The following is a 25,016-nucleotide window of genomic DNA, read 5'->3' as shown; positions in this document are numbered from 1 at the left end:
ACATAATGCCCATCTGAGCACAGGCTTTCTGGCGCGGGGCCGTCCTGCCACGGCTGCACCCACTAACTGTTGAGTGAGTTAGTGCAAGTAGATGCTGTGTCCTTGGCCCAGGAGCCCCGGGCCGGCCCAGGCAGTGCAGCGGGGGCCACGCTCACCGTCTGCCACGAGCCGTGGTTGATGATGGGCCCGCTGCTGGTGACGCGGCCCACGCCCTGGTAGCGGAGCTGCAGCTCCAGTCGGCCGGCCCGCAGGCCCAGGACGATCCAGGTGCTGTCCCGATGGCCTCCGGCGAAGAATAGGACGCCCTCAGGATCAAAGGTCCTGAAGTCGAACTCAGCCACCAGTCTGAGCGCCGGCAGAAACGAGTGGGTTACATGCAGGTCGTGGTGCGTAAGCCCTCCCGGCGAGGGCTCGCCTGGCCTCGGGAAGAGCCCAGGTGAGCAGGCCGAACGCCGCCCGCACCCCAACACCAGCAGCGAGTCCCCGGGGAGGCGTGCAGCTGGCACCAGCCCTGAGGCCCACGCGGCTGTGCTGGACTGCGGGCTCCCTGGCCGGGACGCGAGCACGGGGCTGACTTTGCCCCCCGCCGCCAGGCCCAGACGCTCGGGCCGTCCTCTCACCTCGTGGGCTGCAGCCGTTTGAAGCGCAGCCTGATCACGGGCGTCCCGCTGAACATGCGGCCCAGGTACAGCGACTTCACACTCTTGGCCACGTTGAAGGGCACGCAGGGCAGGATGTCCTGTCAGGAGCGGGGAGCTGGCCTCAGGTGGGGGCCCTCAGCCGGGCTCCTACTGGAACCCCCAGGGACCCTGCTGCCCCCAGCCCAGCCCACGATGGGGGCTCCCAGGGGAGGCTGGTCTCCGATGCTTTCAGAGGCCTCCCGCTCCCTGCTGGCAGTTTCTCCAGCACCCTCCTTCCCTGTGCATTTCCCTTCTGCTTTCATATTTTAATTATGGAATATTTCAAATGTACAGAAAAGCATGGAGAATAATAAAAACAACTATAAAATGTTGTAAAACAAGCAAAAAATGGAGACCTTGAAGTTGTTTCTAGAATGTTTCCTACTCTACAATGCAGCTTCTCCACTACCTGGAGGACCACACGGTGGGAGCCCCGGGGGGGTCACAGGGCAGCCGGGGTGGGCCTGCGCTCACGGTCAGGGGGCGCTTGCTACACATGCGTCGCAGAGCCCGGGCAGGGGCTGCGGTCACGCGTGTATGAGTGAGTCACTCTGGGGGAGCTGAGGGGGCCACAACCCAACGTCGGACGGCACGGCCACACCTCCCACCCCGCCTCTCCCCGCGGGGCCCGAGGATGCGCTCCCAGCCAACCCCACGCGGGGCCACAGTGCAGCCGGGAGGCCGGGCCGGGCGCTACCTCGCAGGTGTTCATGTCCCGGGACAGCTTGAGGCCCCCGCGCCCGTTGCAGTGGCAGGTGTAGCTCCCCGGGGAGTTGACGCAGGCCTGCTCGCAGCGCCCCTCCGCACACTCGTCCACATCTGCCGGCCACAAGGAAGCGCCTGAGCCCACTGGTGCCACCACGCACCCTGCTGCCCCATCACACCGCCATGGACGTGAGTGTCCAGCCCGAGACCCGGGAGCTCCAGGCCCGTGGCTCCCACCCAGCTGGCCGGCTCCTTCCTGGGGACGCGGGACGGAGGCTGTCAGCATGCGGCGCAGGGACGGCCTGGTGGGTGGGCAGGGCCAGACTACGCCATTCCCTCCCTGGTGGAGGGGGCAGCCGCCGGCCCCAGGCAGGAAGGCGGTGGGAGGGAGCATGGCTCTCGGCGCCCCCGGACTCGGCTGGGCTAGGCTGCACCGAGGGCAGGAGAGAAGCCCGTTGCCCAGAAGCACAGGGGCCCCGCCTGGTCGGTCTCCCTGTGTCTCTGGGGAAGAGGCCCAGGTGCACAAGAGGCACGTGCCATGTCGCATGTGTGCAGGTATGCAGAACCCACACAAGTGCTCACAGCACGCTGTGCTCCTGGGAGAGCAGTGCCCTGCGCGCGCGTGTGCGTGTGTGCGTGTCCCGTGTGGTGTCGGGGTGGGTACCTCGGCAGGACTTCTCCCGGGAGTTGAACGCATAGCCCTCTTCGCAGAGGCAGGAGTAGGAGCCCGGCAGGTTCTGGCACTGAGCCTCCCCGCAGGCGCCTGCGTCCTCACATTCATCCAAGTCTGCAGGAAAAACCAGCTGTGTTTCAGGTCCACCAGGCCTGCTGGCAGCCGGCCCGAAATGAGATGCCGCCAGCCAGGCTGGGAACCGCCGCTGAGAGGCATCCAGCTCTGCAGAGTGAGCGTAGCCTGGCCTGGCGGTGTCATCACTGCACCCCTGGGCAACGCAGCCCTCCTCCCCCATTCCCTCCCCCTTCCCCCTCCCTCCCCACTCCTCCCCTCCCCCTCCCCCTCCCCCCTCCCCTCCCCTCCCCCATTCCCTTTCCCTTCCCCCTCCCTTCCCTCCCCTCCTATCCCGTGCCCCCTCCCCCTCCCCTTTCCCCTCCCTTCCCTCCTCTCCCCTCCCCCTCCCCTTCCCCTCCCCTCCCCCCTCCCCTCCCCCATTCCCTCCCCCTTCCCCCTCTCCTCCCCTCCCCCGTCCCTCCCTTCCCTCCCCTCCTACCCTGTGCCCCCTCCCCCTCCCCTTCCCCCTCCCCTCCCTCCCCTCCTATCCCGTGCCCCCTCCCCCTCCCCTTTCCCCTCCCTTCCCTCCTCTCCCCTCCCCCTCCCCTCCCCCTCCCCCTCCCCCCTCCCCTCCCCTCCCCCTCCCCTCCCCTCCTCCCCTCCCTTCCCTCCTCTCCCCCATTCCCTTTCCCTTCCCCCTCCCCTCCCCCTCCCCACTCCTCCCCTCCCCCTCCCCCTTCCCCCTCTCCTCCCCTCCCCCCTCCCTCCCTTCCCTCCTATCCCGTGCCCCCTCCCCCTCCCCTTTCCCCTCCCTTCCCTCCTCTCCCCTCCCCCTCCCCTCCCCCTCCTTTCCCTCTCCTCCTATCCCCCTCCCCTCCCCCCTCCTCTCCAGCCTCCTCCCTTCCTTCCATCCACTGGGCTTTCCGGCCCCAGCCCAGGAGCCGGGGTGGGGGGCGGGCACTGCTGATCAGGGGCCTGGTTGAGAAGGCTGATTCGAGACACTGTACAGGGCACTGCCTGGCCGTGCTGCACACAACTGGTGCTTAATTCCAATGACTGCAGTCCAGGAAGGTAAAAAAGTAACTCCTGGGGCCCTTTGACTAGAAGTCCCAGCCTGCGCCCTGGAGCCCTGAGCTGACCACGGAGCTGACCGCTGCCTGCTAGGCCTCACTCAGGCTCCCTGGTTCCTCCCCCGTCTCCTCACACCGGGGTCTGCCCTGTGGGAAGCCAACGCCGCAGTCACTGTAACTGACAATCGAGGGTCAGTCCTGAGGTTCCATCCCCTCTGCCCCTCTGGCAAACAAGTACAGAAAGCCTGCAGTTAAGAGCTGGTTCCTAAAGTGACAAAGGGACTTTCTAGCAAGTGCAACTGTTACTTCAAATAACATCGATTCCTCAGATGGCACACAGAACCGCACGCCGCAAAGACTCGCAATTACTCGTGACTTCATTACAAGGGCAGTTGAGCAAACACAGGCCTTCAGATGTGGAAACTAAAGGGCAGTTGAGCAAACACAGGCCTTCAGATGTGGAAACTAAGATTTCGTCGTGGGAAGGAGACAACACAAAGGGCACCTGCTCCCCCCAGGGAGCCTGTAAACCTACAGGGCTCCACATCGTCAGGACGGATCTGCACAAGGACCAGACTGCAGCCGTGACACAGGCTGCACCGTCCTGAGCAGAACTGCATCTCTGGCTTCACAACTCCAAGCACTGGCCTCGAGAGAATGGGATTCACACTATTGCTCACAATAGTCTGTATCTTTGTCGGCATCAAAATAATTGCAGCTTGCTCTGCCCCTGTATGTAAGCGGACAACGAAAACCGTCAGCAAGAGACGCTACAGACCCACGTCAATGTCTTCCACTCTGAGAATTCGGCATCTATGTCAGCACGAAGAAGTTACAGAAGACGGACCTTCACCCCTAACCCCATAGAAATGGAATGATGTCTGACAGGGGGGATTCATAAGCAGCTCTCTACAGGAAACTGCCCTCAGGAAGCCCCCTTCCTTGTCACTTTAGCAGAGCCATATTGCACCTGGCTTTCAACCAGTCACCCCCATGCTCTACTCATCTCCAGCCCAAGCACACCTCTCAAATCTTTTGATCACACAATACCTCGCCTAACCTGTCTCTTCTTTCTGTAGATCAAAGGAGTAGAAATGAAGAATAATGAACAGATGACCAGATCCGCCCCCCCTAGCTTCCCCTCCAGTAATCTCCCGAACAAACTGTGTGACCAAGATCGCATCTAGAGGGAGGCCATGAGGAGTCGACATGCCTGCACACAGTGGGGGACGGCGAGGACTCTGACCCCCCATCTCAGGGATTAACTGAGATTCCTTCTGTTTCCCTTTAGAAGCTTTCATGGCCGAGCAGAATCTTCAGAGGTGGTTTCTGGGGGACACCGAGGGCACCATCTCCCCAGATCGCTGGCATTCTGATCAAAGCCACCTTTCCTTTCTGCCATTTGTGGCGCTGATTTTGTAAGCAGTGAGCAGTGGGACCCTGGGCTCCCTGCCCACCCCCCTGCCCCAGATGTCCTGGGCCCCGACTGGCACAGAAACCTCTGCAGGCTCTGTGGCCTGGAAGGAGGCCTGGCAGCCGCCTCCCAGCCTGGGACAGTAGGCATGGCCTCCCCAGCTGGGCCAGCCCTGTCCACAGGTCCTGGTGCATCAGCCCATGTCGAGGTGCTGGGGCAGCTCCCTGTGGCCGCGGACATGCCCGGGCATGTGCTGTGTCTGCAGGACGCCCACAGCCTCCAGAGCCTGAGGGACCAGCCACGCCTGCAGCCTCTCGCAGAGCAGCAAAGCGACTGTGGCTTCAGCCAACCGGCAACTTGGCAATCGCAGAAGAAAACGGGGGAGGAGGAGAGAGGAAGGCAACCAGGACCCAGGGCCTCACCGTGGCAGGTCCGGCCGTCCAGGGAGAGTGCATAGCCGCTGTAGCAGCCACACTGGAAGCTGCCTGGCTTGTTGTAGCAAATCTGGCTGCAGCTCCCGTTCTCCTGGCTGCACTCATTGACATCTGGAAACAGGACACAGGCAGAGAGAGAGCCAGAGGTGACCCACAACCCGCTTGGAGCACGTCGCAGCGTCTGCGTCTCCGACCCCATGGGATCCACCCTCAGATCCTGGGTGGGAGGGCACAGGGGCCCAGGGCTCCCACTGCAGCCAGGGGGCCGCCTGAGGGTTCTAACCAGGTCCTGGGGGGTTTCTGCAGCTTCTCTGCTGACCCTGCACACTGTAGACTCAGAGAGTCTCTTGACTCCTTTCTGATCAGCGGGGGGCCGCGCCGGGCAGGGAAGCTACAGGGCACTCCTACTGCCCACCGCAGGCCCAGACCTGCTCTCAGGAGGGGTCATCGCCCTCCCCAGTGCCCCCTCCAAGGAGGTGGCCTGGTTAGAGCACAGTTCAGGGCTCAGCATGGTGGCTTTTCAAGCTGAGTGGCGCCCTGCCCGGGGGCAGAGGCAAGACCTCCCGAGCTGTGCAAACATTCGCGCTCTTGGGAGGACCGAGGGGCTGAGGGCCCCGCCCGCCCATCCTCTCCCGGGAACTGGGAGGGGGCCGACCAGTGAGGGGCCTGGACCCCCGGACTGCCGTCCTCCCGCTTCTCCTCACTCTGCTCTCAGACGGGCCGGTGCGGCTGTGTCCCTGGCGGGGCAGGTAGGGGGCCCGGCGGGGAGAGGCGGAAGAGAGCAGGACTCAGGGCCCCACCAGCCCGGGGCCCCTCGGGTGGCCCTGCGGGGAGGGTCTGACGCCTATGCCCCCAGCCCGCCCCCAGGCCGTGGCCTTACCTCTGTTGCAGAGCCGTCCCGCCCAGCCGTCTCTGCACTGGCAGTAGAAGTTGCCCATGAGGTCCTGGCAGACTTGGGTCCCCTCCTTATCGCAGGGGTCTGGGGAGCACTGGTCAGGCAGCTCTGAGTTGAAAGGAAGGAGAAGATGTCCCTGAGCTGCTCCTGGTCAGCTGGGAGGAAACCGAGGCAGGTCTGGGGCACTAACGTCCCCTCCACTGGCCCTGGCGGGCCGCACAGGACACCCACCTCTGGGCGGGAGGGGGTCACAGACCAGGCTGGCTGGGCCACAGCCGATCCCAGGAAACCCAGGTCAGCTCGGAGGGAGTGGCCGCCCACCCCCTGGGCCCAAGGTCAGGGCCGTGGCCCCGGGGCAGCGGAGGACAGGAGTGGGCCTGGCTGGGCCCCAGGAGCTTGGACCTCCCAGGGAGCAGGTCCACAGGGCCCTGGCCAGCCCATGGGCCAGCCCAGCAGACACAGAACATTCCCTTCCCCTGGCGGCCGTGTCCACCCTGCCAGGCCAGGACCCCGGCCCACTTGACCCCTGGCCTGTGGGGTCCAGTTTGCAGAGAGGGCGCCCACAGCCTCCCCGCCCGCCCCTCGGGTGGGCCTGCTGCTTCTGCCTCTGCCTGGACACGGGCCAGACCATCTGGGCCCCGGCCTCCACTGCTCCCCTTTCTCTCCGACACGCGCCGGCCCCACGGCCTGTAGGTTTCAGCGGTGCTGGTGACCAACGGCCATCCTGTTTCTCTGGATTGTCCTGCTTTCAGCGGAGGGGAACGAGGCACATTTCCCGGGGCCCTGGAGACCACGGGGCAGCCACCCGGCCAGGTTCAGCCCTGGGCTGCCGCCTTTCTGTGTGCCAGCGGCCACTACCTTCTCATACCCGGGCGTCCACCTGCAGCACCTGAGCCAGGCACTGTCGCGCGTCTTTATTCCCCGAGCGATGGGCCCATCTGAGCGCCGGGAAGCCCAAGACAGGTGGTCACGGTGCTTCAGCCCTCCCTCTGCCCCCGCCCCGTGTGGAGCTGGGGTCACCATTCACTCCACTGCCTGGTCACTAGGAACAGGCCAAGCCAGCACGTGACCGCTGAGAGCGCCAGGCCGCTGTCTGCGCTGGTGGAGCCGGCCAGGCGGGCACTCACCCCCGACTCTTCCCTTCTTTCTCAGGACGGCTGACGTCCCCAGCCGGATGCTGGTCTGGGGACAGTGTTTCCACCGTGGACTTGCTCCTGGTCCCAGGAGGACAGTGGGCCCCTGTGTCCCCCAGCTCACCAGGCCGCGTGCCAGCCCTTGTCCTTGGCATGGACCCAACACTGTGCTTTGTCCCTCTGCGTCCCCGTGGGTCTGGGGACCCGGTCACCAGGGACCCCCTCAGGGAGGGCCCAGCATAACTGTTTGTGTACACAACCTGGAACCCACGCCTCGCACGGGGCTCTTCTCGTGGTCTTTCCACGGGACCCCTCAAAGCTTGCTTGTTCTGCACAATTACAGCCAACAAAACACTTGCAAGTGTGCCCCAAACACAGCACCTCCAGGTACTTTGGAGACACATGCACAGCTGTCTTTGGTGGACTCAGTGAGCGCCTTCCACCCCTAAGCAAGTAGGAACTGGGTCTGGCGCTCGGAGAGTGAGGAAGGGGGGTCCAGTGGTCAGCCCTGTGGCCCCCATGCCGCTGTAATGAGGGCTCCCCCGGGGGACAGGAGGGCCGGGGCGGCAGGGGTCAAGCCCAGTGCCAGGGTTGAGATGATGGACGGGTCTGCTTCCTGACACTGTCTTCGCAGGATGGGGCTCTGAGGGGGCAGGGAGACTGCAGCGGTCGGGGGGACGTGTGCTGGGGCCCGGACAGCACCCGAGCCGAGGGTCCGGCTGTTCCCCCAACAGCACTCGGCACATCAGAGGCCCTGCAGGAGGGACGGGCAAGATGGGGTGTGTCTCCACGCGACATATTTGGTGAAAGACTTAAAAAAGTTATTTCAGAAGGACACACCTGGGCTCGCTTCGTCTGGAATTTGACTAGAATGCCTACCCGCCCGCCCCCACCCCCCTTTAAAAATCAACCTCCCCTGGGGTGGGACAGCTCCAGGAGATCCCACAGGGAACCCAGCTGGAGAACTCCGCCACCCCGGCTTTCATCTGCTGCCCTGTTGGGAAGCTTATCTGTAGGGCAGAGGAAGGAGAGTGTTTGCAGGTGCCCCTGAGCTTCTAGGAATTCGGTGGACGCAGGCAGCCTGCAGAGGGGCTCTGGGCTGAGTCAGACCTGAGCCCCGACCCGGGCCCCCGACGGGCGGGAGGCGAGGGCCATGATGGCTGAGAGAGGATGGAGGGAGAAGCGGCTGCTATGCGGACAGGGACGTGAGGCCAGCAGAGGCCTGTCTCAGTGGCTTTTGCTCCCACTTGCAGAAATGCGTGGGTGTGACGAGTTATAACCTGGGAAATGCACTCAAACGCGGGCAGTCATTCTCAAGGAAGAGAAAGGCACCGAGACCCTTCCTCGTGGAGACAATCGGCCAGGACTCCGCAGAGGGCATCGCCCACGTCTTCTGGGACCCAAAGGCAAAGCCGCAGAAACCGATCCCAGACCCCCGGGGGAGGCACATCTAGAATAAATGACCACACGGAGCCCCACCTCCTCACTGCATCAGAGACGTCCGAGGCAGGTTATAAGATTAAACATGAAATATCAGACAACTTTTTATAGTCTCAGGAAAAGGATAGCCTGAAACCCAGGAAGTAAAACAATCTAATCAGTTTGAATACATAATTTAAAAAGAAGGAACTGGTATGGCAAGTTGACAACACCAAAAATCTGCTACAGGTGAAGCGTAATGACAGGAAGCTGAACTGTGTCTGCCCAAGGCCGGTGAGGTCCCACTCACCCCGAGGGGCCGAGGGCAGGGCTTGCTCACGCCAACCGGGACGTGTGGGCTCTGGTTCCCTGAGCGCACACTGGCCTCTGCCCCTCACTTGCTCTTGTGAGGCTGCTGAAGCGTCCGTGGGGAGCCGGGCCTCACAGCAGGGCCCCCGCCCTCGTTCAGTCTCTCGCTTCCTTTGTGCGCCTGGGCCGGGTTGGGGTCTGTGACCCACGGCAAGACAGGCAAGGCCAGCGGCTGGCGCGTGGGAGGCTGGGTGACTGGTCACAGCAGCCGAGCCCTGCCCACCAGGCCCTGGTCCTCCACCCGCCCTGGGCGACCCTGCAGTGCAGGCCCGTGTGCAGCGCAGGTCTCCCTGTGCAGGGCTGGCTGTGCGCTCAGAGACCATTTCCTCACTGGTGGAGCCGGTGCAATAAAGCAGGTAACATCTGGGCTTGGCGGGGACGAAGTGGCCACATCGTGGAACCCCTATGCAGGGCTGTCTGTGCGCTTAGAGCCCGTTCCCTCACCGGTGGAGCTGGTGCGATAAAGCAGCTAACATCTGGGCTTGGCGGGGACTAAGTGGCCACATCACAGAGCTCTCTGGCCACAGCCAGGCCTGGAGTCAGGCTCAGCTGAGACGGGTCTATGGGTCTACGTGTGGATTAAAGTTCGTGCAAAATGTCAGTGTTACGTATGATAATTTAAAATAATAATAATAAAGATGCATGATGAGCTGAAGAAAAATTTTGCTACCTTTAGTACAAATGGCTAATTTGCAAAATATATCAACAGCTCCCACAAATTGAGACAAGTAGGCAAAGACTGTGAACAAACTATCCACAGAAAAAGAAACACAAGGTTCCTCAACATATGAAGCTCCGCTTTACTTATGAGTAAGAAAAAAATAAACTGAATTGACTGGGGGTCTTTTTTCACTTTTTCTACTGAAAGATATAAAAAAGTAAGAAGCAATACACTGGGCTGCTGCAGGTATTGGGAGAGGCACTCCCGCCCTCCACCGGGCGGGTAACGGGGCTGGGTCTGCATCAGAATTGAAAAAGAACACAGCTTTCCCACTGCAAGTCCACTCTATTCTGCAGATCTATTCAGACAAGGAGGTCACTCTGGCTTTGCTTGTTACAGTATAAAACTGGAAACGGCCCAGGTGTCCACCAGTGCATGCTGGTTAACAAGCATGCTGCCCACCAAGCGCGAGTGTGGACGCAGCCCCGCGTGCTGGCCTGGCTCGTGCTGACACAGGAAGCGCCTGCAAAACGTGGAGGGGAAAGGGCGGTGGGGTCATGGGTTCAGGAAGCTGCCACCTGTGTGGAAATAAGAGACTCCGGGTACATTCCTACGGGGCTGGGAATATTCTTAGAACCGGTGGCCGTGGTGAAAGGGCCCCTGACTGACCAGGAGGCAGGGCCGGATGCACCTTCTCTCCACCTGTGAAAGGTTTACACTTCATACCGTGTGAATTTCCTGCCTGTTCGAAAAGCCAACACGTACTCGCTTAGAAAAGGAAGCTCAGGGCAACGGAGCGGACCTCAGGCAGGTGCCGTGGCTCCAGAGACAATGGAAACACAGCAAAGCCCCAAGACCCCGAACGCAGGGGCTTCGAGGAAGGAGACAGACTTACTCTGCACGCAGGTGATGAAATCTGTGTTCTTTTTGTACGGAGATCCATGTTTACTGATGCATTCTGCAAAACAGGGAGGGCAGGGCGTCACCCTCCGGCACGGGGCCAGCAGACGTGACACTCTGGAGGGAGACTAGTCACACTGACACGGAACATGGAACACCGTCAGACGAGAAGACGTCTCCACCCATGGGCAGGGCTCGGTCTCCAAGGAGCCTTGGGCCCCCGCAGCCTCCTGGTGGGGTTCTTTCTGTCGTACAGAAGGCTCGCCGCTGGCACTCAGGAAGCTTCTGACCGTGGTCAGAGAGCTGGCCTCCATTTCAACCTGAGCCCCGCTTGGAAGCGGCGCCCTTGGTCTGATGGTCGATCTCTTTGGAGAACCAGCCCCCCCCCTTCCTCTGTGCTGTCGGACTGGGTGCTCCACATGGAGGCCGGGGTGGCAGGGACCACAGGCATCTGGATGGTCTGAACTTGAGCTTGGGCATAATGGGTGTTGGTTGGGCCACGTCGCTGGCCCTGTTGCGGGTCGCTGCGGCTCATCCACGCCTCGGAGGACGTGGGCACAGGCGGTGGACAGCACTGGAGGTGGCCCAGGGGGCCACCGTTGCCTTTGCCTCAGGAAACAAAGCCATACACCCGGGAGCAAGGCCGGCAGGGAGCCCGGATGGGGCTTCTCAAGGCCAATCACAGGTCCACTACGCTTGTTGCCAGATACACACCCAGAGAAGGTACCTCTAAGACGCTATAAGGCCAATGGAACATTTACCAAAATGCACTTCACACAATTAAAGAGGAAAGCCCTGGAATACTTCTCTCTCATTATAAGCAGAGACATAAAAGAACCCTTAAAACAGTATTGATTAAGGAGCAGTTCGCAGGGGAACTTTCAGGTCGTCCTGAAAACATGGGACCGCCTTTGCCTTTTTCCTCTCACTCTCCCCACAGTGTTCAGTGGGGCTTTCCAGGCACCCCCCGCCTCCATACATAGACATGACTGCTTGACGGCTAAGGCTGTTAGCCTGTACGTTCCTGTTGTCCAAGTTAAACAAAAGCATTTTTTAATGTTCTCTTTAATTAATAATATGGTATCTATAACCAGAGTCCGCATAAGCAAAAGCTCTTTGGGGTCTTCAGTAATTTCACAAGGGCAGAGTCCTCAGACCAAAAAGCCCGAGAACCACTAAAGCAATCATATTTCCAATTAATGAGCTAAGCCTGGAATCAGAGTGGGGCAGAGGTCTGCAAACAATGGCACTGCCTGGAGGTGACACTACCGCGGTCACTATGGTATAAAAGACACAGACTCGGGCTTTGCCCCGTGAGCCCTGGAGAGCTCCCACCTCACTGTGCGATGAAGCATGGTCCTTCCAGGAACAACTCGGTGATGAGGTGTGAGTCCCCAAACAAAAGGAGGAAATGAGTCCAACTTACCTAAGTACCTTGGATAAAAGTACTCCTGCGGAAAAAGAAAAAGAAAAGGCAGCGGTTAACCGGCAGAGTGCCTGGCGTCTGGGCACCACCCCCTGGCAGCTGGTCCACCAAACCTCACCCTTCTCCCCCCACAGGAACGGCCCGGCCCGGGGGGCAGGTGCTTGAGGGAGGACAGCAGCCCAGAAAGCCACTTTCTGCCCTTGAGAGGGCTGGGGGAGGGGACGGAGGGAGGGGGCATCCCTGGGGCCATGCAGCTTCTGCAGAGTGAAGTCTGCACACTGAGACCAGACCTGCGGTAACCAGCAATGCTGTGCGGGCGAAGCATCTTTCAGGAAGACAAGAAACATGCTAAGAAAAAACCAAGCCTTGGACCCCGGTGGGTGGTCGCAGGGGCCCCTTGGGAGATGGGAGGCCTCTGTAGGTCTCCCAGCAGCTACTGTACTTATAAAACAAACAGCTGGATGAGGGATGGAGGGTGTAAACGGGGAGTGCTTTTATCCATGACTGCAAATTAAGAGATGGGCGCTGGGCAGTGAATGTCAGGTGAGAGAACACCTGCCTGTGCCCGTCCCGGCAGCAGCTCCGGGGATGGGGCAGTCACAGCAGTCCTGACCCCACACGCTCTGATGTCCCGCTCAGGGCTGATCGCTCAGGGTCGATCGCGGAGCAGTTTGGCCCTGTATCCCCTCCCTGACGGAACCAAGGCGCCGGATGTTGGGTGTCACCTGCTTGCTCACGACCACCCTCCCAGGAGGGTCTTGCTAATCAGCCCCATTATCACAGATGAGTAAACTGAGGCTCCAGGCGGCTGTGGAGTCTGAGTCCCGTCCCAGGGAGGGCAGGGGTGCCGGACCCCACGGGGCCCGTGCTTCACGCCCGCTGGTCCTCCACCGCCTCACTTGTCCCCTCCGCTCGTGCTTGGCCAGGGCGTCCCGCGAAGACGCGTTCAGATGTGCTTTTATAAAGTAACGTTCTGGTAAAGATGCTTCTTGTAAAACTCAACTTCTTTAAAAGAAAAGTAAGGATCAGAGCAAGCTTGGGACTCATGCAACACTTGCGAAGGTGACATTCATGCAAATGTGACAGAGAGACAGGCGGGAGGGGACTGCCCTCCTCTCCGCTCCCAGGCCCCCGACAAGCCTGGCTGCGTTTCTTTCTCCTGCTTTCAGCGCCACACCAGCTGGCGCTGGGGACAGAGAGACAGACAAGTCTGGGGCCCTGTGACGAGAGCTCTCAGGGTCCCGGGGGTTGTGGCATCTTTCGGGGTTAGAGGGAGAACAGAGGCCACTGGGCTTTGCAAAAGGAGGGGATTTGGTTCTGAAATAAAAGATTCAGGATGGACGCAGGAAGTGCCCGCTCAGGCTTAGGAAGCCAGGGATTAGACTAGGGTTGAACATGATGAAGAACTGCGGGGCAAGCACCTGATCACACACACGTTTACACACTGCAGCTTTCCGGAAAGGCGGATTCTATTCTTCAGAATCGTGACTAGTTACTAATAACGTGTAATATGTTTTAATACCGAGCCCTACTGTTGTGAAAAGTCAGGCTCCTCAGCCCTCCATGCTGCCGTGCTCCCCGCAGGTCTGTAAACATGGGAACGTGCGGCCCGAAGCCCCTTCAAGGAGCTGAGCCCAAGGGCAGCTGGGTCCACCTGGGTCTGCAGTGAGGCTGCATGTGCTCTGGAGCTACAGGAAAAACTTCCCTGTGAGCCACCTCCTCTGTCTCTGCTACTTGCGATCTGCCCCCCAAGCAGGAAAGGAGAGCAAACCTGCTTTACCCCCGAGCTCCTCAGAGGCCGGCCACGTCCCTGCGGGGCCCAGGTGAGGCGCGGGAATCCAGCCCTGATGCTGTCCCACTGTTCACCCGATGGCCTCACTTCCTGGCCCTGCGCATAGATGGGCCAGGGGACGCCCGCTCCCGGCTCTGCTGACCGGCGCGGACGCCACCTTGCAGACACACCAGTGTCGGTGGTGCATGAATCTTTTTGTCGTGGAATATCTGGGACTTTTACCTGGATTACACAACATGACAGGAGTCACACATCACACTACCACAGTGTGGTTACTTCTCAAACAGTAAACTGAGAATTTATTACTTCCTTTAATACATAACTGCCCTAAGTTGTTTCCAAAAATCTCTACTCTTTGACAAAGTAGGCTGGGACTTGGGTGTCAGGACAACTTTGCTTACTGACATGAAACGTGTAGGTGTTTTCCCTGGGGAACAGTCGGGAGGGTTGACCAATCCTCTGGCCACAGCCTTGCTAGCAAATCTGTCTTCTGGCAGGAGACTGTCAAGGTCACGGCAGCCTGGACTGCCCTTGCCGCGGCTTCGGCTTCCTAAGAGCGTGAAGCTCACAGCGGCCCCTGAAGACGCCTTCCTGCAGGTGGGTGCCCAGGCTCCACTGGTCCCGCCCGGGGACCCAGAAGGGCTCCTAACCCCTGGGGCTGGCGTTGAACGGCTCCCCACGTGTTCTCCTAGCACGGTTCATACAAAACCCTTTTTTCCTTCCTTTCTCCCGAATTCAGCTCCTAAGATTCTCCAAACCAGGTGCAAGAGACTCCACAAGACTGAAGGAACACAGACACCACTTCTCAGGACATGGACCTCTGGGACCCCCAGGCCCTACCCCACCCAGAGAACCCCGGGCGGACCCTGCAAGGGGGGCAGCCCCCAGAGACACCCCGCGAGGGCACTGGGTCCTCTCCTTCCTCAGACACTGAAGCGCACGTTGCAGGGAGGTCCTGGAACAAAGTCCTGGGTATGACCACCCAGTGGCAGGGGTGACGCTGGGATCAGCCCCGGCCCTGACCCTGGGGCCCTGCTGCAGCTCTGCACGTCTGTGTGTGTGGTTCCCTTGGCTGTACGTACCCCCTCCATCCCCATGGCTGTCCCCTCCCACCCAACCTGCACCCATGTGACAGGGACAGGGGCCCGAGCGGGGGGGCCCTCGAGAGCAGCTACGCCCACCGGGAAGCCCAGTTCTCCAGGTCCTCTTCACATCAGTTTTAGGATGATACGCACTGCTCTGGATGCTCAGAGCCCTGGTACAGGCGGCAGCGGCTCTCGGGGGCATGGAGACCCTGGTCCCCTTACCACTGGCCCCTCCCTTACTGAGCACTTCCCTGCAACCTGCACCTGCCCACGGCACATCCCTTTGCACGTGCTTCCCACCTGCTCTGGGCACCCGCTGCAGCCCAGCTGCTGGCAGAGCACGTGCACACAGGCCCCGGGCACCCCCCACCCCGCCAGGGTCAGCAGGGCCCCAAGGCAGGGGGTGGCAGCCTCCGCTCACCACTCAGCTGCGGGCTGACAGGCTCAGGTGGCCGGGCGACTGCTGAGGCCCAGTGTGGAGCAAGAACCCGGGCAGCAGAGGGGGGCCGGTCCCTCCAAGCACATGTCGTATGAGTGCAGCTAAAGAGACCCATGTGAGAGGCGTGTTGTGCAAAAACCCTCTGACATGGCTAAGTACAGTGTCTACTGCCAGGCATGAAAATACGCTTGGAAATGAACCTCGTAAAACAGGTTTGCTTCCAAACACCTCTCCCCCACAGCAGAGATTTGCAGTTGCCATCCAGCATCCGCAATCCTCCCTTCAGCCTCAGTAAGAGAACTCTGGATTTAGTTAGGGCTGCAATGCACCCAGCTACAGGACTGCACTTCCCAGCCTCCCTTGCAACTAGGGGTGGGCATGCGACTAAATTCTGGCCAATGAGATACACACAGAGAGTGGAACTGAGTAAAGAGAGTGGAGTACTTTGGTTCTCTGGCCTCCTTGCTGGAATGTAGATGTGATGGCTGGTACTCCAGCATCTTGCCCAGTGTGTGAGGAGGCCTGGAAGACAAAAGCCATGCACCAGTACAGTGGAGCACAAATAGGTCATGGAAGCCCCTGGGCCCCCACGATGGAGCAGCCCCAGGCAGCCTGCCTCCCACCTTTTACATGAGAGATAAATAAAACTGTCTTGTTTAAACCACTGTTGCTTGCATTTGCCAAATTTATGAGGCAAAAATACCAGGCTAGCTGAATTGGAAAAGTGAGTGCAATTTTCAGATTTGTAATGACCTGCAAAGTAATGTTATAAATCTACCATGAGTCAAGATTTCATGAGTCGGTGAGAATGTTTTGGGAAATAACCAATGCAAAGGCACTGATAAATCAGGGTTTAGGCCAGTTAACAATGACAGAAGAGAAAGTTTGCAAGTATCATAGAATGACTGCTTCAAGACAGAATAACCTGATTATCCAGGATTAACAAAGGCTCATGGGACTATGGATGAAGTTGCCAAACACTTTTTGCAAAAATGTCTCCATTTATGGTAAGGAGAATGTAGGCTTTCTAAAAATCATTATTATTTCGAAAAAATATGCCCTGCCTCCCCCCAAAATCTTTTTTTTTTTTTTTTTTTGAAAGTTTTTTTTTTTATTTTTATTTTTTTTTTATTTTTTAATTTTTTTAATTTTTTTTATTAGTTTCTGCTTTATAACAAAGTGAATCAGTCATACATATACATCTGTTCCCACTCCCCCCAAAATCTTACTTCAATCTTTCTTTGTTCTGAAAATTTAGTGCCTATTTACCTTTATAATCCAATTTTATAAAGCGTGAAATGGAATAAATTTGTTTTTATAATTTACGGTTTCATTCCTCAAGATTGATTGATGCACTCACTGTGTAACCTGATCCGTTTTCAGTGGCTCACTCGAAGTGGCCTTTCTTCCCGTCTATTGTGCTCTCCTGGCGGAGGCTTCCTGGGGCTGCTGGGCTCTCACCTTCACAGCACTGGCTGATCATCCACAGCTTTGCTCGGAAACCCCTTTGTTTTCAAGGCCAAATGCAGCGATGTTGCTCACTTGAGTGGCTGGGGTGCTCACAGGCAGGAAACAACTAAGCCACACTGGATACTACTAGGCCTCACCACATACTAGGCCTCACCACATACTAAGCCTCACCGGGTGCTATGTCTCACCGGGTACTAAGCCATACTGGACACTACTAAGCCTCACCACATACTGGCCTCACCGGGTGCTATGTCTCACCGGGTACTAAGCCTGACCAGGTGCTAAGCCTTCCCTGCCAGGCCTGCCACGTTCTCTCTGGGAAATGTGATTCACGAAGGTGAACCAGCAAAACTTTATTCAAACCACGGCTATGCTGCACTGAGCGGTTTCTAAGCACCAGACCCCATGCTCAGTCCTTCCTACAACCTTGTGGTGGCACAACAATGACCCCAAAGACGTCCAGGTCCTCCTCCCGGCAGCTGTGAATATGGTGGGCTCCACAGCGAAGGTCAGTGAGGTTGCTGATCGGCTGACCTTGGGAGGAGGTGATTCCCCGGGCCATCGGGGGCTCAGGGGACCACAGGGTGTGCAAACACGGAAGAGCAAGGCAGCAACACATCCAGAAATGGCAACGTAGAAAGAACGCCGACCTGCCGGCCAGGAGGATGGAGGAGGGGCCCGAGCCAGGGATGCGGCGCCTCCAGAAGCTGGAAAAGGCAGGCGTGGGTTCCCTCCTGGGGCCTCCAGAAGGTTAAGTTTCTGCTGAAGTGTTACAGCAGTGAGGAAACGACACATCTTCCCTGGAGTCAGGCAGGGACGCTCCTGTCCCCGCCGACCTGTCCCTGCCGACACGTGGCAGCTGGCCTTGCGGAGCTCAGGCAGTGCAGGACCAGGCGGAGGGATAACGTTGTCTGCCTCCTGCCCACAAAGACATGCCCACCAGCCCCTAGCGGGATGCCAGCCCCTAGCAGGGAGCCAGCGAGTAGAATGTGTCCCCCAGGAGCTTGTGGACCAAAGGGGCGGAGCGGGCACCAGGGGGCTCTGGGCAGGGACACGGCCCTCGCGGTCTCCAGCGCCAGGAGGGGGCTTGGTGGGCAGCCGGGCTGGGGGCTCAGGCGTCATCCCAAAGCCACAGGGAGAGACCGTACGCGGCTGCTTGGCAGTGTGAACGGGGACCGAGGCCCAGCAGGTGGGACGGAACGTCGGCCTGTCCTGGGAGGACCCCGAGGAGGCAGAAGTGGTAGCACCAGAGATGCTCCATGGAGGCTGCAGGACGCGTGCTGGGGGGTGGGGGGAGCGGGGGCCGCAGGCTTTGTCCTGAGGCTGAGAGGCCACAGCGGCACCGACAGGAGTGGGGAAGGAGGTGAGAAGCCGGAGAGAGCGAGTGGGAGAGAAGAGAAGAGGGAAGAGGACGTCGGGGATCAGGGCGGAGCCGGCGACCACCCGTCCCTCTGCAGGGACCCACACAGGCGGGGCTGCAGAGGACTGGTGCTGCTGCGGGTGAGACGGGCAGGCGAGGACGGCACGGTCAGGTCAGTCAGGTCAGCCACGTCAGAAACGCAATGCTACGCTTCCCTGTTCACGTTAATTCGGGAAAAACAAAACGATGTATTTTCCCATCATGCAAAACCCCCAAATAAAATGCTGGACAGAGTACAGGGTGACAAGTTACCAGGGCAAACAGCACAGCTCTAACACAGCCTTTGCGCAAAGGTAGTGTGTCCAGGAGGCCCTGAGAGCGGGCTGTGCAGACGGGACCCAGGCTCGCCCTGGAGGCCGCAGTCACTTGGGCTCACGGGTCAGCCCTGAGTTCCCTCTGGTCCTCCCACTAATGACCTGACTCCCTTGAGTCAGTCAATTCCCGGGCCGCAGCTCAGGGGCGCCTCCATGGGCTGGCTCAGACTCGCCCGAAGCAGCATTCTGCGATCCCGTGACAGATTCTGTGACTGCACAGCTCCAGTCCGTTCCTGGCGTCTGGAAGGGGATGGAAGGGCACCTCGGCACCTTTCGGGTCCCTGCTGAACCACAGCCCCGCACACGTGAGCGTTCAATTCTGAGCAGCACAGGATGGGCTGGTGTGAACGAGGAGAGACTCAGAGGATGCATGTGGTGGGTGCAGACCTGGGTCAGGGGTCAGGGGTCAGGGTCTGCCACACCCCACGGGAGAAGGTGCCCTGCCCCCGACAACTGCCAACAGCCATCTAACACGTTTTCCATTTCAACCTGAAGCATCGCACTAAAGAAACATGTGTTCAAACCAGAGGCCCCTGGGGGCTGTACCTGTGGCCGCCAGTCATGCCACGTGCTGGGCAGGCGGCCCCAGCCTGGCCTCCAGCCCCGTAGCTGCAGCAGTGACCTTCCCGGATGCCCTGGGAGTTGGCCCAGCCCAGCTGTGGGGTTTCCACAGGGCACAGTGTACCAAGAAGAGGTCCTCAGAGAACTGGGTTTAGATAGCAGGGTTTGGGGACAGATGTGGAAAAGAATGTATTTTATTATCATGGGCACTAACTGGAAGGAAACAAATTTCACCTAGAATTTGGGGAAAAAAAAAAAGTCCAAGAAAATAATAAGTATGATGGCAACACATCACTACCTCCTTTGAATGACGTGTTTTTAATTGGTGCAAAGTGCCTTTCTCAGAGGCAGATAAAGAACTCCGTCCACTTCCAACACCTCCTTAAAACTTACTTTAAAACTTAATAAACTGCACTCTCTCAGGGTCACAATTTACTGTGTCCGCACCAGGATCGCAACGAAATCACTGGACTAAAACCACCACCAAAGGGGCAGAGTATTCCCGACATCAAATATTAACCCTCAAACCACAGCACAGTCCGCATCACAGAAGCAGCAGCACCAAGACGCCAGACAGCTGCCAGTGCAGCCAGAGCAAAGTAACAGCCTGGCCGGGTTCGCAATGTCCCGGCCCAGCACCTCAGAATCTCGAGAAACAGGCATCAGCTTCTTAAAGGGTGTGTTCTTCCTAAGTCCCATAGGCAGACCTGAGGTGACTTTCAAAATGTCTTTAATTGGTTTTCCATAGACGTTAAGCCCGCAGGCTGGGACGAGGTGTCATTTAGGGGGCTGCCCTGTCATTACACTGCAGGGCCCAGCTCCGGGCCGGGCAGACCCCTGGGACTAAAACAAGCACGTCTGTAGGCACAGGGGCAGCAAAGGGGGGCCAGACAGAGCCTGTCTCTCCCTCAAGGCCACCAGGGGAGTGGCAGGCCCAGCGCTGGGGGCCTGAATGCCGGCCTGTCTAACCAGCCGTCCGCAGGCCTCTGAGCCGTGCGGAGCCAGCTCTGGAGAAAACATGATGACTCGGAGACCCTGCCCTGCCCTGCCAGCTTCCTTGGGCCTCCAGGGGAGGAAGCCCTGGAGGGACGGGGCCCAGTGGGGAGGCCTCGGCGGCCCCGGGGGCAAGGGGCCGCCCAGGCAGACAGGAGCTGGGGCTGGATCTGCACAGGGAGGGCGCCTGGTCACACTCCTCGATGGACCCCCGTGTGGCACGGAGGAGCGGGGTGTGCAAGTGCGTGTCTGAGCGTCCAAGTGAGTGTTCAGGGCTGCTGTCCAGGCGTGGGGGGCAGGGGGCCCGAGGCTGTCCTGGAGGCCACTGGGGGTGACGAGGGCCCCTCCCCCTCCTGCTGGGCCCCCTGAGACCCCTTAGGCCATCCCAACAGGGGAGACTTGAGGGAGGGGCTTCCACCTCCCTCGGGGGTGCCCCTCCCCAAGCTGTCCCCAGAGACCCTGGGGTCTCAGGAAGACAGGTGTCCCTGGAGGGCAGACGCAGTTCAAGACAAGGGGGCAGCCCTGCAGGGCTATGAAACTGACTGCACCCCGAAAACCCTCCTGGGTAGGGAAGTATCACCACCACTGGGCCCCCATGTCTGAGACAGCGGGGGTGGGGTGGGGTGGGGGGGGAGAGACAGAGACAGACAGAGAGACAGACAGACACTGCCAGAGAGAGACACAGGGTGCGGGGTGAACACGCGAGGTCAGAGGCCAGGCTTGGGCTGCACGGGAGGCAGAGGGGCCCTGTGGGTGGGATGCCGCCGGAGCTGTGAGCGCTGTGAATATTGTTGTTTGCATCTCAAACTAACCAAGGTGATGGGGTCAAGGCCCAGGACCTGGAATTCCTCCCGACACGCAGGCCTCGGGCGGCACTGGTGCTGGGAGGTTGTGAACCATGCCGGGCCGCAGGTCGGGCTGGGTAAGTCTTTCGTCCAGAATCCTTTCTGGAGGCCAAGGGCAATGGTATCGCTGTCTGGAATCCACTGGCCTTAAAGGACTTAAGCGGGAAGGTGGCTGCTGGGCTGGCCTGGTGAGCTTTGGGGAGAGCTCAGGGGACCCAGCAGGGGTGCCTGGGGGCCTGGCACCCAGAGTCCTCTTGACAAGAGGCCAGAACGAGGGAAATGCCAGGAAGAGAGGGTAACAATGTGAAAGGAAAACAAGATAAGGAGGGAATCTAATCGCCGGCTCTGGGTGGAGGGCAGGGCGGGGACTCCCCCCCACCCAGGCCCGAAAGAATGTGGAGGAGACCATGGTCAGCAGGAGGGAAGCAGGCGACACCTGCATCAGGAGGGCCCCCAGGCTCCCTTAACCCCAGGAATCGGGAAGGCGCCCATAGCTACCTGCTCAAAGGAGAGCTCTATCCGTCAGGCGCCTCCATCCCCAAAGAGGAAGATGGCCCAGGCCCAGGGTGGAACAACCAGCCCTGGCAGGAAGAGCCTAGAACACACCCAGCACAGAGGGCACAGCCTCCGGATTCCAGGAGCGGCTTGCCGCCCAGAGGGCCGGCTCCAGGCGCCCCAGCCCCCCGCTCAGGGCGCAGGCCGTCCTCCCCCATCCCCCCTCTCCGGCCCCCAGAGCCCCAGGAACTGAACGGGGAAGGCAGCGCGGCCTCCCTGCTCCGCCAGGTGTGTGTGGCTGCAACGGCCAGACACGCAGAGGACAGGCCAGCCCCAGAGGTGACCCTGGCAGGTAAGGACTGGCTTTTCCTACGAGCACCCCCTTGAGCAGGCGAGCGGATCACAGCCCAGTGGATGCTGGTTCTGCGGCCTCTCCTGTCACACATCAGGACGCTGGCGGGAGGTCCCGTGACGGTCACAGAACCAGGTCTTGGTGACTTTTTGAACTAAGGTCAGGGCGCTCATCCTGGGTCACCCCCGCAAACTCACAAGGAACAACATCTGAAGGCGAGGAATTGATGTTTCTCAAGAGAGCCCCAAACTGTGTGGGGCAGAGGGGCCCACTGGTAATGTCGTAGGACGGCCTCGTTCACAAGTGCTGTTTCTCCAAAGGCGCATTAGCAGTGAGGTGTGTTTGGAGGGTTCCCCAGGGATCCCAGGTCCCTGGAATCTGGGGCCTCCCCAAAGTGAGGGAAAGGACGGTGTGGACACCTGGAGGGGCAGCTGGTCGACCAGAGCAGGAGCCCCTCAGCACCAACCTCAGCCCACGACCCTAGCTGGGCTCCTCCCAGCCTTCCACAGCACCACCTGAGGAAAAGGACAACAAACCAAGGGCCAGACCTAGACAGAGCACAAGCAGTCTGCACAGCGCTCTACACAGCATGCGAGGTGCGGGTTGAGATGAGGGGTTTTTGCATTGACTGCAAGGGAAGGCACAAAAGGAGCCGGTCCACCCTGGGAAGCTGGTAAATAAAGGGAAAGCTGTGATTATGACTTGGGGATGGGGGTCAGAAAGGAGCACAGAATTCTGGAAAATTACAGATGGCTTTGATATGAAAGGAGTTCACACATTCCCGATGGGTGGATGGGGTGGGTGTGAGAGAGGATGCCCCCAGTGTCATAGCAACTCCACCTCAGCAGGGAGGGAAGTCAGGACGCTATAGGAAGTACAAAGTCCCTGCACAGAAACGGTGGTCTCGTTAAAGTCATGGGCTGTGAGCACTGCTTTCCTTGTCTTCATTTCATCCATTGTAGACAAAGTTATCATTAAAACGTAAAAGCAGTTAAAGTCAGAGGGGGGATGGCTCTGGGAAGGGTGGCACAGCAATTAGTGTGCAGTGTGCCCAGGCCCAAGGCCTTTCCATCCTGGAAAGCAGGGACTGGGGCAGGGCAGGGGCAGGCTGGAGTGGGTGGTGGCCTTGTTGCCCTCAAGTCTTGTCACCCGCAAGCCCGTCCCACACTCTGTACAAGCCAGCGCTCCAGGCTGGGCCTGGGGCTGGCGGGACTGCAGCCGGCACACAATCCCGCAGCAGGGCAGGGACACAGCCCACCGCGGGACCTTCAGAACTCCTCCGCAGGTGCCAGCTCCTCTGGGCCACCGGGACTCACCATTAGAGAAACGGGCAAACAGGCCAGAAGAGACCGGTGGCAAAACAAACCGCGTTGCTGCGGACACTGAGGGCAGAGTCGCGGCAGAAGCACCTGTCACAGCTCAGCCGCCGCCGCCGCCGCGGGCTGGGCCATCACTGTAAAGCTTGTTTCGGAAAGGGGACTGAAGGGATGGTCAAACCAACCGGTCAGAAACGGGAGTCAAAGTAAAAGCCCACGGGCCTCACAGCCATTTGTTTATAACACGAGACATTTATTTCATCCCAGAAGAATCCTTTAAAAGAAAAATTCCCGTAAGGCCAAAACGAGCTGTGAAATCACCCTGACCTCGCGGTGTGCAGCGACGCAGTGTGAGTCCACCCCATCTCCATCAGTCCTGCGTCCCAAAGACGCGCACCAGGTCCCCCAGGGCACCGCCACCACCTCTCCCCTCCCCGAAGATGACACAGCTCCTGCGCTGACGCGGAGGCCACACCGGGGCTGCTCCCTGCGGTCGGATGCCCAGCCACCCCACATTCTCCGAGGACATTATTAATAGAAATCTGTCCTGAGCCAGCCCATCGGGCTCCTGAAGTCACCAGCTGCTTCGGCGAGTGCACCTTTCCGCAGGGGCTGCGCACCGGCGGCGGGACCTGGGCCCGCCCCTGCTGTCCACTCGGACCGCCCCCGACCCCTCCACGGTACGTGTTCCAGCTGTACTCCCGTCCTCCTGCCGAGGGACCCGCTGCTGCCAGCAATTCCAGCCCTCACGCCTTTGAAGCTAATGCTCCATCCCTCCTGATGCGGATCAGGGCGCTGTGAACAGCTCCCCCCCACCACCACCCCCGCCCCCTCCAGTCTAGCTAAGGGGGCGGGGAGGTAGGAAACTGATCTGGTTTTTAAACCATTTATTTCTTTTACATTTTAAAACGGACCCTGCGGCATCCCGGTTGAGCTGTCATATAACTGCACGGTTCTTTCAAAGCGGCTGCTTTCACAGGCTTACCGAGGGAAGAGGACTGCAGGGCGTCCGCAGGACCCCCCGCCGACATCCGCCACCCCCCTCCAGCTAAGGCGGCACCTGGCGTCACCAGCAGAACTGGGCCTCAGAAGGAGGAGGCTTGAGGGTGGGCCCGGGTCCCGGCGCCTAAGACCTTGCCCTTCCGCCGCGCCGACCGCCCCCCTAATAAGGGTCTGGGTGTGCCCTGCAGCCGAAGGACTTGCCTCGGACGCCGGGGCTCCCAGCCGTGCGCGCACGGACGGTGTCCCCGGAAATGCGGCGCCGCAGGGACGGCGCTCGAGGGGACCCGGCTGCCCTGCTCCACCTCGCGGTCCCAGGCGCCGGGCGCACACCTCCCCGGCCCGCGCGCTCACCGTCTCGGGGTCGTTCTCGAACACTTCCCGGGCCTCCTCCTGGCTGCACAGCTCCTCGATGCACTCCCTCTCCAGGTGGCCCTGCTTGGCCTCCTCGAAGACCTGGTAGGCGCGGCGCTGCCTGGGCCTCAGGAACTGCGCCGCCTCGCGCGCCCGCAGGATCACGGCTTCCCGGGCACGGGCGGGAGGAGCGGGGAGAGAGCGGGGACACGCCGTCAGCGCGGCGGGGCCGAGGCGCACGGGGTCGGCGCGCACGGGGCCGGGTCTGGGCGCGGGCACCGGGGCTCCCCTCGCCCCCGGGGTGGCGGGGTGTTGGGACGGGTCCCCAGGCCCAGCCCGCGCCGCGGCCCCGCGCGGTACTCACTGTGCGCGGACTCGGAGGCCAGCAGCAGCAGCAGCAGCGCAGTGCCCAGGGTGGCGGCGGGCCCGGGCGGCATGGCGGGCGGGGACGGGGACGACGGCCGGGACTGAGACCGGGGCCGGCAGCCGGGCGCGCGCGGTCAGAGCGCCCGCGGGGCCGTGGCGAGGCGCGGGCGCCGCGGGGCGATGGCTCCGGTCATCCCGTGCGGGCGGCTCTGAAGGTCACATCCCGGCGGCTGCACCGCGGCGCTCGCGCGGGGCTGGGCGGGGGCGGCGGCGGGGGCGGGGCGCGCGGGCAGGACCGGCCTCCGGGCCGCGCGGGGCGGGCGGGGCACGCGGGCCGCCGCCGCCGCCGCCGCCGGGCCGAGCCGGTTTTCTCCGGGAAGAT

General features: G+C 60.3%; 1 protein-coding gene across 1 annotated transcript in view; it reads right to left on the bottom strand.

Annotated features, from left to right (window-relative positions):
* Positions 1-24,711, bottom strand: part of GAS6 (growth arrest specific 6) — a 33,830-nt gene extending 9,119 nt beyond the window's left edge. The window contains exons 1-10 of the mRNA XM_079722076.1: positions 24,633-24,711; positions 24,269-24,435; positions 11,834-11,858; positions 10,403-10,465; positions 5,911-6,033; positions 5,019-5,141; positions 2,050-2,172; positions 1,378-1,499; positions 621-739; positions 156-345 (exon numbers count right to left, since the gene is read on the bottom strand). Of these exons, the coding sequence (XP_079578202.1) occupies positions 156-345; positions 621-739; positions 1,378-1,499; positions 2,050-2,172; positions 5,019-5,141; positions 5,911-6,033; positions 10,403-10,465; positions 11,834-11,858; positions 24,269-24,435; positions 24,633-24,705 (1,128 nt within the window). The 5' untranslated portion in view covers positions 24,706-24,711. The remainder of the gene's footprint in view (positions 1-155; positions 346-620; positions 740-1,377; positions 1,500-2,049; positions 2,173-5,018; positions 5,142-5,910; positions 6,034-10,402; positions 10,466-11,833; positions 11,859-24,268; positions 24,436-24,632) is intronic.
* Between the last annotated feature and the right edge of the window lie 305 nt (positions 24,712-25,016).

The sequence above is a fragment of the Hyperoodon ampullatus genome, assembly GCF_949752795.1.
Source record: "Hyperoodon ampullatus genome assembly, chromosome: 16".
Lineage (NCBI taxonomy): Eukaryota > Metazoa > Chordata > Mammalia > Artiodactyla > Ziphiidae > Hyperoodon > Hyperoodon ampullatus.
The sequence above is the reverse complement of the archived record's forward strand: the minus strand, read 5'-3'. Positions and strand labels throughout refer to the sequence as shown.